Source organism: Colias eurytheme, chromosome 10, assembly GCF_061535395.1.
Source record: "Colias eurytheme isolate Ceu_HAF_F1 chromosome 10, ilColEury1 Martin Lab GWU primary, whole genome shotgun sequence".
NCBI classification, from domain to species: domain Eukaryota; kingdom Metazoa; phylum Arthropoda; class Insecta; order Lepidoptera; family Pieridae; genus Colias; species Colias eurytheme.
Window position 1 is genome coordinate 8,536,626 of NC_142989.1, and position 15,312 is coordinate 8,551,937.

Below are 15,312 nucleotides of genomic sequence, written 5' to 3' on the forward strand. Positions count from 1 at the left end.
TTTGATTATTATGCCCATTAAAAGTAGGTATTATTTATACATATGCATAGGTACAATCCATCCAAAGAAGAACATAATAGAGCGTATTATTCGTTTTCGGGACGATATATTTCAGCACCAGCTATTTAATATCATTTTTCTGTGACATGTTTTAATTAAACAGACAAATTTTGCTCTTCGAAATATAATAGGCGAATGTTGACAAAATTGGAGTGTTAAAAGGGCAATCCAATAAAATATCACATTTCAAATGCCATTTATACTCAATTCGAAAACTTTGTTACATCGAAGTGGCTTTTCGCTTTCATTCGCCTAATTAATTCCTAAATTGTTTTAAGAACATCAATTTGTTCCAGCCGCTTTTATACACTTTGGCATTTTTCCCTAATCTTCTTTTAATGTAGATCTCGGGCCAACATTGTAGACTTTTCGGTATGAAATTAAATACCTTTGTCGTAGCGGTCGGTATGATTTAAGATCCTATTAGAAGAAATCACATTACAGGGGCTGACAGATGTTCATTTTAATAGAAGACATCTTTTATAGAATATGCGATTAACATGTTTGTTCAACCGATCGATTTTGATATAAGGAGCTCTTATCTAGGTTTCTTTGTTATCCAGGTATTGTGCTCACAATGTCTAGAATTACATACTTCGAAGACGCAGTCAATAAACACAATGGATGCTTAATGGGTTTACTTTTTTAGATGTCTTCAGAAAATTCGCACTTATAAGGAGTATTTTAACTTAAAACTTTCTCATCTTACACTATAATGCGATATCTGAGTCACTTCCATTTTTTTCAGCTCACATTTTTTGAATCATAAATCATCGAAACTTTCTAAAGCCAGGTTCAAGTGATATTAAAACAAATAAATTATAAAACTATACAACACAAACCAGCCTAAAAGCGCGAAATAATAAGAGAAATATGAATTTTTTACTCACCGATCGATACTTATCGCCATGAGAGTGAATACAGAAGCCGATATGCTCAGTACTGCTACGAATTGGCAAAATTTGCAATAGAAGTGTCCGAATGGCCAATCGGAGTACAGCATATACGTGAAGTTAAAGGTTACATTCAGCGTGGACATCATTGTATCGGCTATGGAGAGGTTCACTGAAATAAAAACCTTTTTAAGTTGAGATAAGAGACATTTTTCTAAAAGAAATATATTTTACATTGTTAGGATGAAATTGAATTCACGCCAATTTCGAATCTGTCGATCATTGATAATGAACACTGATTGTCTGTAAAGTTTTACGAACAATGTGTTAAAGTTTAGCTTTTTGTTTCTTGCTAATCCTTTGTTTATACGGGTTCCAAATATTAGTAATTTAAATATTCTGACATGAAAATAACAGTGTTAATACAGGTGTAAACATAAAGAGGGTAGCAACGTAATGCTATCATTAAAATTTTAAATTATAATAATGAAGTCATTATTTTGTTGCTTGGTTACGTGGCTTAACAGTATCCTTTATATCCCTATTTAGTATTTTATAAGCTTATTTGTTTGTGCCGAAAGGTATTTTAAATATCATTAATATATGTTTCCGAAAGGGCAAGGAACACATACGCGACTAACCCAACATTGTAACAGCTTTGGCCTGCGGTTTTGTACCGCAGCATACCATTGACTTGTTTTGTGAAGTTACCATAAGGATTACATATTTGATATGTAATCCTTTTTGATATTATATGAATAAATGAATAGTACATAACAATATTTTTTAAGCCTCTACATACTGAGTACTGAGATAGTCAGTTAAGAATTTATAATATGTAAGTATTAAAATAATTTAACTATTGATTTTTTTAGTATTCCACGAACACTTAGGGTAATTATATATTTCTTTACAACTCTACTGACAAAGAGACTTACCTAAAAAATAATTGGTCACGCTTCTCATCCGCTTATTGGCTAGAACTATCCATATGACGACGAGGTTCCCAACAGTGGACACCACTACCATGCCCGCAAATAACACGGTCCATAGTATTTGCCGCCACCATGGTAGTATGAACGATTGGTAGACCTAGAACAAATAATATTTCATTAAATTATTTATCGATAATATACTAGAAGACAATACATTTATTGTGGACTGGATAGAGTGTAGATAATACAGCAATTTTACGGTCTGGGGTTTTGGGCATTTAACACTTGCTTCATTGATAATTTTTTTCTTTTGTTGGTAATTCTTATGACTGTCTTTGTTCAACCTTCTTCCGAGATAACTTCAGCCGGGATGAAAACCATTTTCGTGTGGATAAAATGTTGATAAAGGAATATTTATCAGAAAGCATATATTTATCAGATATATGTGTAAACCATTTCCCCAGGGAAACATCTTTGAAGGTAGACAACCTAACTGCATGAAAAAAAGTGTGCCCAAATACATAAAATAGCCATATTGCAATATGCATTAGAAACAATAATTTATCACAGAATAAACAAGTATGAAAGTAAATTTAACTAATAATACTTGTTTAAAGTTTAAACTCCTCATAGGAGTAACATCGCCTAATAAACAATTTATTAATTAAACACACCACAAGCGAATTCAAACAACTCTACGTAAAATTTTAAATTGTAGTCGGAAATACTTGTCTTGTTTGTATTTTAAAAAGAACAATGTATCAAGTGTTTGTAAGTAGTCACTTTTATATTGTTGGAAACAAGGGAACATAAATTGACAGTTTGACGAATTCTACAACACTTTGGAAAATTCATTTTAAACTGGTTTGTTATATAGTAAGTACCAAGTGTTGTTGTCACGAAATGTAAGTATTTTGCACTGAAATAAAATGCATTAAGAAGAAAGTCGTGGTTAGGACAGAATTGTGATGTGATATTTTGCGGGGCGGGCGTTCCGCCGTCTGTCTATCCGTGCTTTATTTGCTGTTGAGTATCAAAATTTCTTTAACGTTATAAAATAAATTGCCCACGGACCCACATCAAGCATCAATGAATTTACCAAAACACCAATAACATAAGTAGAGCGTTAATACTGCTAATAAAATTATTTACCTATTTAATTGGGAAGTCGTTTCTGAATTAGGTGGTAACTGGTAGTGCAAATTAATAATGGAAAACCTTGGATTAAAATTTTAAACTAATTTATTTATAACTAAATATTTAAATCGAAGCACTAAGTAGTTGAAACATAAAATTCTAATTTGAGAAATTCGTTCGTATTTGAAAGCTCTGGAAAGTCGTTAATGAAAAAGCGTGCTGCGCTTTGTTATTAAGCGCACCTTATTCTTTTAATGCCTCGATTTATTTTATTTGTTTGCTGTGTAGTTATTGCATAATCAATATATATTAAAGTATTTTATTATAAATTACTAGCTGTGCCACGTGGTTTTACCTGCTGACCAACACGTGGGCAAAATCAAGTATTGCTATGTTATTCTGATGAATAGCCTACTACTGTAAAGTTTCATCCAAATCCGTCGATTACTTTTTGAGCTAATTCGCTGCAAACATAGACTTTCCTCTTTATAATATTAGTATAGACAGTATTCTTACAGCGTACAGTTTATACAGCCATATTAGCTGTGCTCCGCGGTTTTACTCGCATTGCTCCGCTCCTGTTGGTCTTAGCGTGATGATATGTAGTCTATAGCCTTCCTCGATAAATGGGCTATCTAACAAGTAACAACGAAATAATTTTTCAGATTAGACCTGTATTTCTTGAGAATAACGCGTTCAAACAGACAAGCAAACAAACTGTCCAGCTTTATAATATTAGGAAGGTAATAGATAAGCATAGCGTAATGTTAAGCGTTCAGTGTAATACTAATTAATTAACTATACTAGCGGCAATGTGTAAATCCGTCATGATCCATTGAAATGTTACATTTTTTAGGCCTGACCTTGAGTTTTTTAGAGGACGCAATTTTATTTTTTTGATGTGTAGGGGGGGTCAGTGTGAAGCTAAAACCAAGTTTGTGGGGTCGCCACCCTTGTCCCATGGCCGCCATCTTGAAAATAGCGGTTGAAATGGTTCTAACGATATATCTCTTAAACTATTTATCTGATAATAAAACAATTGTAACATTATTTGTTGCAAATTAAATTCTCTACAACTTTGATTCAGTAACTTTTTGTCGTAGAACTATAAATAAAAAAGTTATAAGCGAAAATGTTCAGAAATTAGAGCTATTTATATTTTTCAATAAAACTTTTTTTTATCATTTTACGAAGAAATGATATAAGACTATTTTTGTAGATTGTTTTTCGAGGAACAACTTTTATGAACAACATTTTTTCATTACGTCAATTGCCAAGGTTTTACAGCGCTCAGAAGTGAGTACTATTTTTCAGTAGTAACTATACATAATAAATTGGCTATTGGCTCTTTTCCCAGACTCCACAACAATGGAAGCACACTGCAGAACATTTCAGCCCTGCTTTTCGACGTAAAAAAACGCACTTCCAGACTCTACCTCCTGGGTTGTGGGGAAAAGATTCAATAATTAATTATTAATAATATTGTAAAATTAATTATTAAAAATATTATTATAACAAAAATAAAATAATTACTGGTGACAAATTATTATTAGTACACACATAATATATCGTATTCTGTATAGTAAAGAGTACTTAAAATAGTACTCACTTCGGATGGCTGTAAAACCTTAGCTATTTACTTAATGAAAAAATGTTGTAAATAAAAGTTGTTCTACGAAAAACAATCTACAAAAATGGTCTGATATAATTTCTTCGTAAACTTATAAAAAAAAGTTTTATTGAAAAATATAAACATCTCTAATTTCTGAACATTTTCGCTTATAACTTTTTCGTTTATAGTTCTACGACAAAAAGTTACTGAACCTAAGTTGTAGAAAATTTAATTTGCAACGAATAATGTTAACATTGTTTTATTATCAGATAAATAGTTTAAATGATATATCGTAAAAACCATTTCAACCGCTATTTTTAAGATGGTGGCCGTGGGACAAGGGTGGCGACCCCACAAACTTGGTGATAGCTTCACACTGACCCCCCCTACACATCAAAAAAATAAAATTGCGTCCTCTAAAAAATGCGACCCCAAATGTAACTTTTCAATGGACCATCACTGTTCTGAATAATGTTTTGCAATAAAATTAAAATGTGTTGTCAGAAGCCGCGCTTGGCTGAAAGCGTCGATTCAAGTGCTTTCGTTACTTTTAATTAGTTTAATACTTTTATGCTTCCATAATTTGGTCTTGTCTCTTTGATGCTATTATACTCATTAGCATTTTCATTAAAAACAAATGAAGTAAATTATCCAGTTTTAAATTTATTTTTGATTTCATTAAAAATTCGTTTCGCTATTGGAAGTGTCGTGTACCTAAATTTTGTATCTAGACCATGTTTATAAAATTTTATACTTCGATTGTGATTTTATGTATCATATAATATAATTATTATACGCCTTGAATAATATAACAAGCGCATCGAAAGCATATCCAAATAGATATCTACTGATTAAAATGCGGTAATTACAGCCAGTTTTCATAATAATAAAACCTATTTTAATTCATAATTATTATTAATTGAAATTCCACGACTACCTACAGTTCCTACATACTAGTATGCAAAATATCAATAGAATCACTACAAAGATATGCCGTATAAATTGAAATATTTACATCATAGTGAAATCTTCACGTGATTTAATTTATTACATGAAAGGTTGAAAAGGAAAATTGATTACATTAAGTATAGAGTTAATAGGTGTGGTGTGTTTGAAGTTTATAAATTACCCGTAGAATACAGCTGGCGAACACTTCACTAAAAACATTAACATTTTTTCACGCTTTATAGACGAATGAAGAAAAATCTGGCTGGTGACAAAACAAACAGGTGCACCATGAGTTTGATGCCATAAAATATAAATTTCTAGAAAAAAATAAATTTCAAGCAGTTCAGAAACATGTTTTTATTTAATATGATTTATAATAATGAGTGTTCTAATCTTATGTTTTGGCCATGTTTATAAAGCATTAGGTTGTAGCCACGTAGGTGTTTGTAAACACACAAATATTATTCTAGAATACCCAGCCATACCTATATCCTACACAGTAAGAAACACTAAAGCTTAAACTAACAAAGATAGGTATTAGCTACAATGTTGATCTTTATTATAATCCTGTAAAATCAACTATCATACCTGCGTAATATTATTTGTATGGTTGATGTACTGCTTGTTGATTTCATCGTAGAATGTTATGTAGAAGTCTTGTGTTCCCAATGTTGAGCTCCAGTTTGAAACCGCAGTTGGACTGAGATCGTCTAGCATCCTCGTACCACACCTGTCGACAAAAACGTTAATGGTTATATAATATACTTCTAATCTTTGCAAGATCATGCAAGTTTATTGCTTCTGAAGTTCTACCACAGACTAATAATAATATACTAGGTTCTACTAATAATTGTAAAAAAGAGATTGCATGTCCGATGTGCAATTGTTATATTTTTTCCGATAAATATAGTTCACTAATCATAATTATTACGTTATTAACAAAACCCTACTATTCCTACTGGACAGCTTTGTATGTATAGTTGGTAATAAGTAATAACAGACCTATAAAATGTCAGCTAATCCAGAATTTGATGCCGAAATTTTAGACCGAATTAGAATCAATACAGGTATGCGTAGTCAGCGTATTCATTTCCTAATTCCGGGAATGTATTGCAGTGAATAAAATATAAAGCGTTGGTTTAATTTAACGTACTCTTTGTTTAACGTTTAACGTATAACGTGAAAGAAGGATTTAATAAAACAAAAAACTATATGGTATGAATATGCACAAAGAGTTATAAGAATTAACCGTAACTTAGGTAATAGAATAATGATTACAGAAAATGAGAGTTTAGGTGGTATATTATATTGCACGAAGATTCGTTAATTATATTTATTTAAAGTGCCATTTTAATAAATTACATTAGCTATGTAATAATATGTATCTTTTAAAAATGTTATTTGAAGAAACAACTAAACACTAAAAGAAACCATTAGTCAGTATCTGATATGTGGTATTCTAATATTAGCAATGCCCTTGTAAATGTCTGTTAATGTAAATCATTTACAATATCCTCATACCGTTAACATTAACATAATAGGTATGCAACGCACAATCAGTTTCTCAAAGCAAAGCAATTGGAGTGAAAATTAGTTGTAAATAATATTCTAGCTGGTAGAAAATGAATTCCCATGTTTGTCTATTCTGCTCTTAAATTATAATAAATAATTAAAATTTCAAGCGAATGGTAACAGGGGTAAACTCATTTGAATCTCTGATTGCGATCTCCAGATTTAGTCGTTTTTGTTATAATCCTATGACTGTTTTATACAATAGTTATTAAAGTAAGGATGTAGCACTCCTTTATTGCATGCCTGACACAATATTGCTAAAAGCTTACTCTATCATTATGGTTTCATATTATCCATGTGCGAGCAATATAATATATTATTACGATTAATACATATTTATACTGCTCTTTTTAGAAGGGCCATTTGAAAAATTTTAATATCATTTTTTATATTCACATGCAAGTTTAAAACAGTATAATCAATAGTTACTTTATTTAACTAAGAGGTACATATTATGATAAAAATTTAAAATTGTAATAGGTAATAGTGGAATCGTTTTCCTAGAAGCATACATGTGAATATGAAATTTGGTGTAGCATAGTATGATATTGTTCCAAATAATGGATCCATTATAATGTCAAATTAATTGTGTGATGGCCAGTCAAGGGCGGAATAACTAAACGCAAATGGTCTCCCCTGTTAATTCTGATCTAATCAGACATTTAACACAATAATTAATAGACAATGTAAATGTAAAAGAACAAATATTTATATTTACATTTATTTTGGATAAACGCATGAATAATTTGGATATTGTTCATAATTATTTAATTACATACTTAACTATTTACTTAACGGTAGGTATTATAATCAGTAGACGCTTTTTAACATACGCTACGACTGAAAAGCAGACGTCTAAATGTGCTGTATGCACTCCTTAGAAAGAACACTTTTTCTCTTAACTTAGGACAATGTGAAATAAGTAGATAAAAATAGCCAGAAATAATTGAATTTTTGGACAAGGTGAAGTCGGACCATTACTTATCTATGAAGGAATCTGACGTCCACCTACTCAAGTATTGACCGCCATAGGATAGGGACCCCATTAATTGAATCGAAGGCATTCGAACCGCCCACATCCACATCATATTGTCATGTGGAATCCACATTATATTCTCTTTCTAACATTTATTATGTACTTAGTTCGCTTTTTATTTAGTTAGTTCGTTTATGTTGTAAATAAATGGGAGTTTTGAAATGAAATATGTATACCTAAAGTTTTCTACATTTGCAGTTTTGCACCAGACTGGATAATTCTTAAAAAAGCAAATAAAAAAATCGAACGTCAGTCAGGGCGTGCTGCTACTGATTATTATTAAAATTATAGAATTTATGTCTGTAGAAAGATTCTTACAGAAACGTCCTTTAACTTTTCACGCAAAACAAACAATTTACAGGAAAACTATCTATTTATTAAATGTACAGTTTACGATCATTAATCAAAGTAGTCCAAAAATTTGTTATAAATTCAACGTTATTTTTGTGTTTTACCTTGGTTTTACCCATGTTAAAGTTATCAAAATGAAATGTCAACCCGTAGAGACTTACTCGTAATTCTTCATTATAAATTCAAATTACATCTTTGAAAACAGAGCGTTTTAAAATTTTAAAATAGAGTTACGGTTATCGAATTCCGAACATATCCCTGAAGATATAGAAGCTTCTTTGATGAAAATGCAGATGATTATGTTTGAATTCAACATTGGAAAATATGAATATATATAATAGGTAAAGTAAAAGTCTAATCCTATCAACATTTTATAGAGCTGCATTTTGTAAATGTAAAATGCATAAAATCCCCGTAGCGGTGTACTACGAATGTCAATATTAAGAAAAACTTTACAAGCGAGGGACGTTAACGGAATGTTGAGATTAGTTTCAGTGTCCTGCACAAGAAGATTAGACTAGGTTTGCCTCTATCTATTTAGACTCTGCTCTTTTTAAAAATACTTGATTTTCTTGAAATCTTTAAACACGAAAGATTGAAGATAAGTCCAATGAATGTTATTTGTAACGCCCGTAAAATTTTATTAATCAAGGAATTTTCATAGGTTCACTGAATACAACCAATAAATGCAATGTAAAGTATAAATTTTAATAAAAGTCACAATATTAATACATATCACATATCAGAAACATGAAACATATGAACAACATACGACATGTCATGCGTAATTTAAAAAGAGCTCAATAAAGTTTCATTTTCGTATCAGCTCTGAGAACATAATTCTGTAAATAATTGTTCTATTAAGTAGAAAATAAATTATAGGTACGTGTTTATGGATATGTAATAAAGTTCGCACATTCTTCACGTAACACTTTATGAGATGAGGTATGAGTGCCTTTTAATGTTCAACTTTTATGTTAAGCTAATATTATAAAAACGGAAATCTCAAATCAGTTTTAAATGATAGTCCTACTTCTCATCTAGGTACTTTGGAAAAACAAAAACAGAGGCATTATAATATTTCAGTTTACATTTTTGACAATAACTTAGAACGTTATTTTAAATTGTGAAAAATGTATTTTTAAATGAATCGTAGCGTACCCATTTTAACAAAGTTGATAGAGCCACATGAAGTTATATGACTGGGCTTATACTCAAATTCAACAATTCTGTACTAACTTTATACGTGTTCTCTAAAGCACATGGATATTCAGATAAACTTTGTGACCCCAATACCGCCACATAACATGCGTCTTTATTTCTTCCTTATTGCTACAAAAAAATATTCATGTCACTAAGTTAATAATCTATAATGTATTTGTCTATTTGATTCTTATGTCGGTCCTTGAAATTATCGTAATTATTTTTTAATTATCTCACTCCCCTCAACTTGTGTAAAGAGGCTATTTAGCCTCTTCTCCCACACACGTCGTCGATCTGTATCAGACAGTCATTGAGACGATGCTTCTCTCGACTTTAAAATAATAAGAGCCCGTTAATTGGTATTCATAAATAGCTTTTTATAATTCTGTATAATAAATAAAATATATGTTAAATTAATGAATACATACCTGTTTTGCCAATTACAAGAAATTAGAGTAAAGATTTGTAAACTATGTATACCTATAGATTAGATAGTACCTTAGATAGTACGCGTAATATTTGTCTTCAAATAGTAAGCACAAAAAAAATATCGTCCTATAAAAAACCCTCTTACGAGGCCGGTGTTCGTGCAGTCGATACATACATAGGCTGATGACTGTATTATCATATTATAAATAGTACGGGTTAAAAAGCTTAGTAAGTAATCACAAGTTACTTAGTCAATTTAAAGTATACTTCACATTTCGTCATGTCGTTACTAGTGGGTGTTCTGTTTAGTTGTTGTTCAAGCATTGTTTCATGAAAGTTCTAAACCTCTTATACAAATCGAAATAAGATGCAATGCGTGTAGTATACCTACTTGAGATGCTCAATCCAGTTCGATAGATTCAACTTTAAAGTGCTCTCTCCTATGTAGACGTTCTTAGTGAAGCTTATTTGAAATGTATTATTAATGGGATTTTCTAAGAGCTTTTTTTATCACGGAGCTAATTAGATTTTTTTAATTGTTACGTTGGTTTTAAATATTAGCCATGTATTTTAAACATTTTAAGCTATTAAAAAATCTCTATTTCGTATACAGTTATGTTAATTTTATAAATATAAAACTCTCTATGAACTAAAGTTATTGCAAACCTTCCAGGAATTTCAAGAAAAAAATGACTTATTTTTTTTTCAGTTCATCAATCTTCAAACAATAGCCGTGAATATCTAACAATGTCTGTGAATTAAAATATTTTTGTTCCAGCTCTGTATTAAAATAATCAAATTTGTGTTATATTTGCGAAGGCGGACTCGTTTAAGTGAAACGAATGGTAGATACCTGTAATGCGAGTAGATAATGAAATAGCTGGGCGTGTCCCGTCGCTAAATATATGCAAATAATATACAGATTTAATACACGCGATTCATTAATGACCGTCGTGTTTGTTCATAAACATTTACCCATCCATTACAGGCAATTGATTAAGTTGTCATAATAACGTTTTGTCCAATGAACCTGGATATAAAAGGAAAAAACGTTCTATGTGCATTATTTTAGTGTAAAAAATAAAAATAAGTAACAGTAATAAAATCGAATGAGCAAAAAAGAAGTTTCAGGACCAAGGTACTCAGGATATTATGTACACATCATCCCTCATGATTTTAAATTTATTTATGTCATCACTTTTTTGCTTATTGATATCATAAATTTATGTCCGATCCAATTCAGCGGTTCCAGATCATTAATAAGGCATCACGCGTCTTTGAATTTCGTCAACAACCCACTCCGAAGGAAGTACCTATTCGACAAGACGCTCAAGTGCTAAAAAGTCAATATTTAATTCGAGTGATCCCCTTTAATCTCTAGTAAGTTGGTTGCTTTGATTTATGAAGCTTCAATTTGTTCGTGTTTTGTGGCAGAATGTTAATATACAATAATTGACCGTTGAGCTGATAAACTATGTGCTTTAATGAAATAAACAGTTTATTAATCAATTACTCGCAATGGATAATACTACAAGTTGAAAACGTTTTTTATGAAGAATGTAGAGTCACAGGTAAAAATATTTTATTTGCCTGGAAAATAGTTTCATGTAAGTATTCTTGTGAAAAAAGTCAACTGGTCCTGAAGTAAACTGTAGCCAGTACCTACTGTGACACTGTACACATACCTATGTGAAATAAAATTTTAACATGCAAATGACTTCAGTGCTCCGCGATGTTACGAGAGGTGAAAAAATTATTGACATCCCCAGAGAACATTGCAATTTCCCAGCGTAAAAGGTTTATGTAGTATTCAAAATAAACCAAAGTTACATGTACATGTAAATTAATATTTAAGAAAAAAGAAAAGAGCTTATTTGTCCATAAAAGGCCGGCAAAGCACCTGCAACACTTCTAGTGTTGCAAGTGTTTATGGGCGGTGGTGACCACTTACCATCAGGTGGCCCACCTGCCCCTTTGCTTGCTCTCACATAAAAAAAAAAAAAAAAATTAATATTATTGTCACACACAAATCTAAATTTTAGCTATAACATTAGCGTGTTATGTTTGATAAACCGGTCAGTATTATGACTTTATGCAGTGCAAAATTAGAATTGTTCATCTTAAAATGTTATAAGTACCTAATTAACTATTTCAAAATGTATTTAATAGTAAGAGTGTTTATAAGTGAAGACGCGGTTACATCAACAAAAAATTTAGATAAGGACAAGCGTACAGCGTTTGCATATTTAGAGAATTACATTTGTAAGTCATTCACATTCCATTTCAGATTATTTTTGTCTTGCTGGAGCCTGTTATTCGCAAAACATAATGTAAATATGAAGTATTAATTCAGTTTTACTTTTTCAAATTTGTGTAACAAAATATTCTTGATGGAAATAAGGGAAATATAATAAGGGAAGTTGTCATTGTATTATGGGATGACGTTGTGTATTTCAATGAAAAGGTCGTCCTATCATTAAGATGAGGACCCTTGCCTGTTCTTATTATATCTCTTGTCAGTTTAGATTTTCAAGAAAAAATATTTATGCAATAAATTCTACCTTTAATTCTTTGTTATCAAACCATACATATTATTTATGTTTATTTCGCTAAGGTTTAATTTAGATTTAAAAAATATTGAAGCGGTACTTATTGTGTATTTCTTTCATGAAACGCTTTCGCTGAATACTTTTATGATAATTCCAATATCCTCTTTTTGCACAAAAATAAACACATAAAAACGTAGTTAACGACGCGTAAAATAATGTCCAACTCGCTCCCTCGTCCTATCATTTTAATTTCCTCGATGCAGTTCAGTTGCTTAGAAAGTCCGAAAATATTAGGTGAAGACAAGATAGAGTTTATCGCTTGTTGATTGTATTTACTGCTCCAATTGATTTATAGATAACCGTTGAAGGAATATTGAACATTGCTCTATACATATGTAAATGCAAATAATAATTAATTCACCACCAGAACCACTGTATTTCAAATCACAAATACAATGGTACTTTTTTTTCAAAAACAAACCATTATTACGCAAAATTTAATAACAATTGATCATTACAATAAATGAAACTTTTTTTAAACTATAGAATGTAATAATTCTTATTAAAAAGATAGAAGAATAATAACGGCAAGTCATGTATATGGTACATATAAATACTTACTGACGTAAGTATGGGCGTTATTACAATAATATTTTAGAAGCACAACTGATGCATGTCTGTGAATAAAAATGTAATGTTTATGTTACGATAACGGGTGTGCCAATTGATTTATAACTTTTCAACTTTACAAGATGAGCGGTTCAATTTGGGCATATAACCTACGCAATGGTTATTAATAAAAAATAATTAATCGCCGAGAAACTAAATATTTACGAGTTTTAATGTTATATTTATAAGTGTAGAACAGACGTTAACAGGTGTTTGATGTTATAAATTTGGTCTAATTTATTAAGTTACGCGCAGAGTTAGTTAACCGCAACCAAACTATACATTTTATCGCCATTAGGTAATGGCGCTTAAAATATTTATAACATTGCGTGTGCTTAGCGAGTGTAGTTTAGCCAAGATGATACCTATTAGAGGAAAACTGGAAACAATACAAGTTTTACACAAGTAAATACTAAAAGGAAGAATCAATAAAACCCTACTACCTACTGTGTATAAAATATTACCACTCCGTAATCAGGCTACCAGGAAAATGATACGAATTTTAAAATACGAAATTTACATTTAAAATACGAAAAACACCGTTAATTTATTTGGAAATATGAATACGTACATACATTACGTGACATGAAATTCATCATGAGACCCCGGAGCCACAAACAGCGGTTGGAGCGAACCCCGGCTCAAACTTTAGTACTCAGATTGGATCCCAATTTGCATTTCTATCTAGTTTCGTAAACACTTAACGCGCATTAGTCAGCCCTCCAGCCGAAATGATGTAAGGTGCTAGTAAGAGCTAGATAAATAATCCAGAATCTGAAGTATTGGTTTTTAATAAGACATTTAAATTGAAGTGAAAAGTAAATCATGTTTTGAGGTATAAAAGGAATAGGCAATTTAGATTACTAAAAGAGCAATCATTGGAAATTATTATGAATGGAAATGCTTAATTGTATAGATATGTTTTTAGAATGTTTCCAAATAAATCATACTGCTTTTTGTGTTTAAGCTAAAATTCCTGAAAGTACTTATCTATTAATATAATCGTGACGAAAATTATTCTTAACATTAGGTATATGATTAATATATAAAATTCTCGTGTCACAATGTTAGTCTGCATACTCCTCCGAAACGGGTGGACCGATTCTCATGAAATTTTCTGTGCATATCGGGTAAGTCTGAGAATCGGCCAACATCTATTTTTCATATGTACCACGGGCGAAGCCGGGGCGGACCGCTAGTGATTAATAAAATTACCGTTTAGAAAGATTTAATTTTGAATTCTTTTTTTATTCTTATAATAAATTTCAATCTATATTCAAAGGTAGTTTCATGACATCTTTAAATCTAAAAATAACTGCTGCGAATAACTTATTTAAAAGTTAAAACGCAGCGCAGCCTTTCAATACGCTTTGATTGGAATGAAAAAATCCCCCCAGTGTAATTCCAGAGATGAATGACGATTGGCCAATTGGATTTATTGAATCCGAAACTGGTGTGGTCCCAATGTGACAATATGTGTCTCCAAACGGCACTCGAACAACATAAAGCCTTTGAAATGTAAACTCGATACAGTCGGAACGCATACACTTAGCTTTATTAAATTTACTCAAGGTTCGCCAGACAGATAATGGGCTAGTTTCAAGCTAAGGTTCGAGAACAGAATCGAATTTGGACCTAATAATGAAGTAATTTATGTTGTTAATTGGAAACTTAGTGAGGTCAAGCGTGCTGTTGTACAAATTGATCATTGTCCCTTTTGGGTCTACATTCTGATAGAAGATTGGCATTAGTGATGAGAAGATGAAATTGATATCAAGGAAAAATAATTCTCTTTTGTTAGTGCAACTTAATTATGCTATTCAAAACAGGGTAGGTATCCCGGATTTGCTAAAAATAGTTTTTTTTTAATAATATTACCTCGTTCCGACATCACCAGTTTGACTAGGAATAAAGTTAG

At 31.1% G+C, this 15,312-nt stretch overlaps 1 protein-coding gene across 3 annotated transcripts in view; it reads right to left on the reverse strand.

The window, feature by feature from the left end:
- Positions 1-15,312, reverse strand: part of LOC149905335 (tachykinin-like peptides receptor 99D) — a 53,352-nt gene that overhangs the window by 6,482 nt on the left and 31,558 nt on the right. For all 3 annotated transcript variants that reach the window (XM_090106554.1, XM_090106552.1, XM_090106553.1), the window contains exons 2-4: positions 6,174-6,315; positions 1,892-2,045; positions 951-1,125 (exon numbers count right to left, since the gene is read on the reverse strand). In XM_090106554.1, coding sequence (XP_089962680.1) covers positions 951-1,125; positions 1,892-2,045; positions 6,174-6,302 — 458 coding nt within the window. In that variant the 5' untranslated portion in view covers positions 6,303-6,315. The remainder of the gene's footprint in view (positions 1-950; positions 1,126-1,891; positions 2,046-6,173; positions 6,316-15,312) is intronic.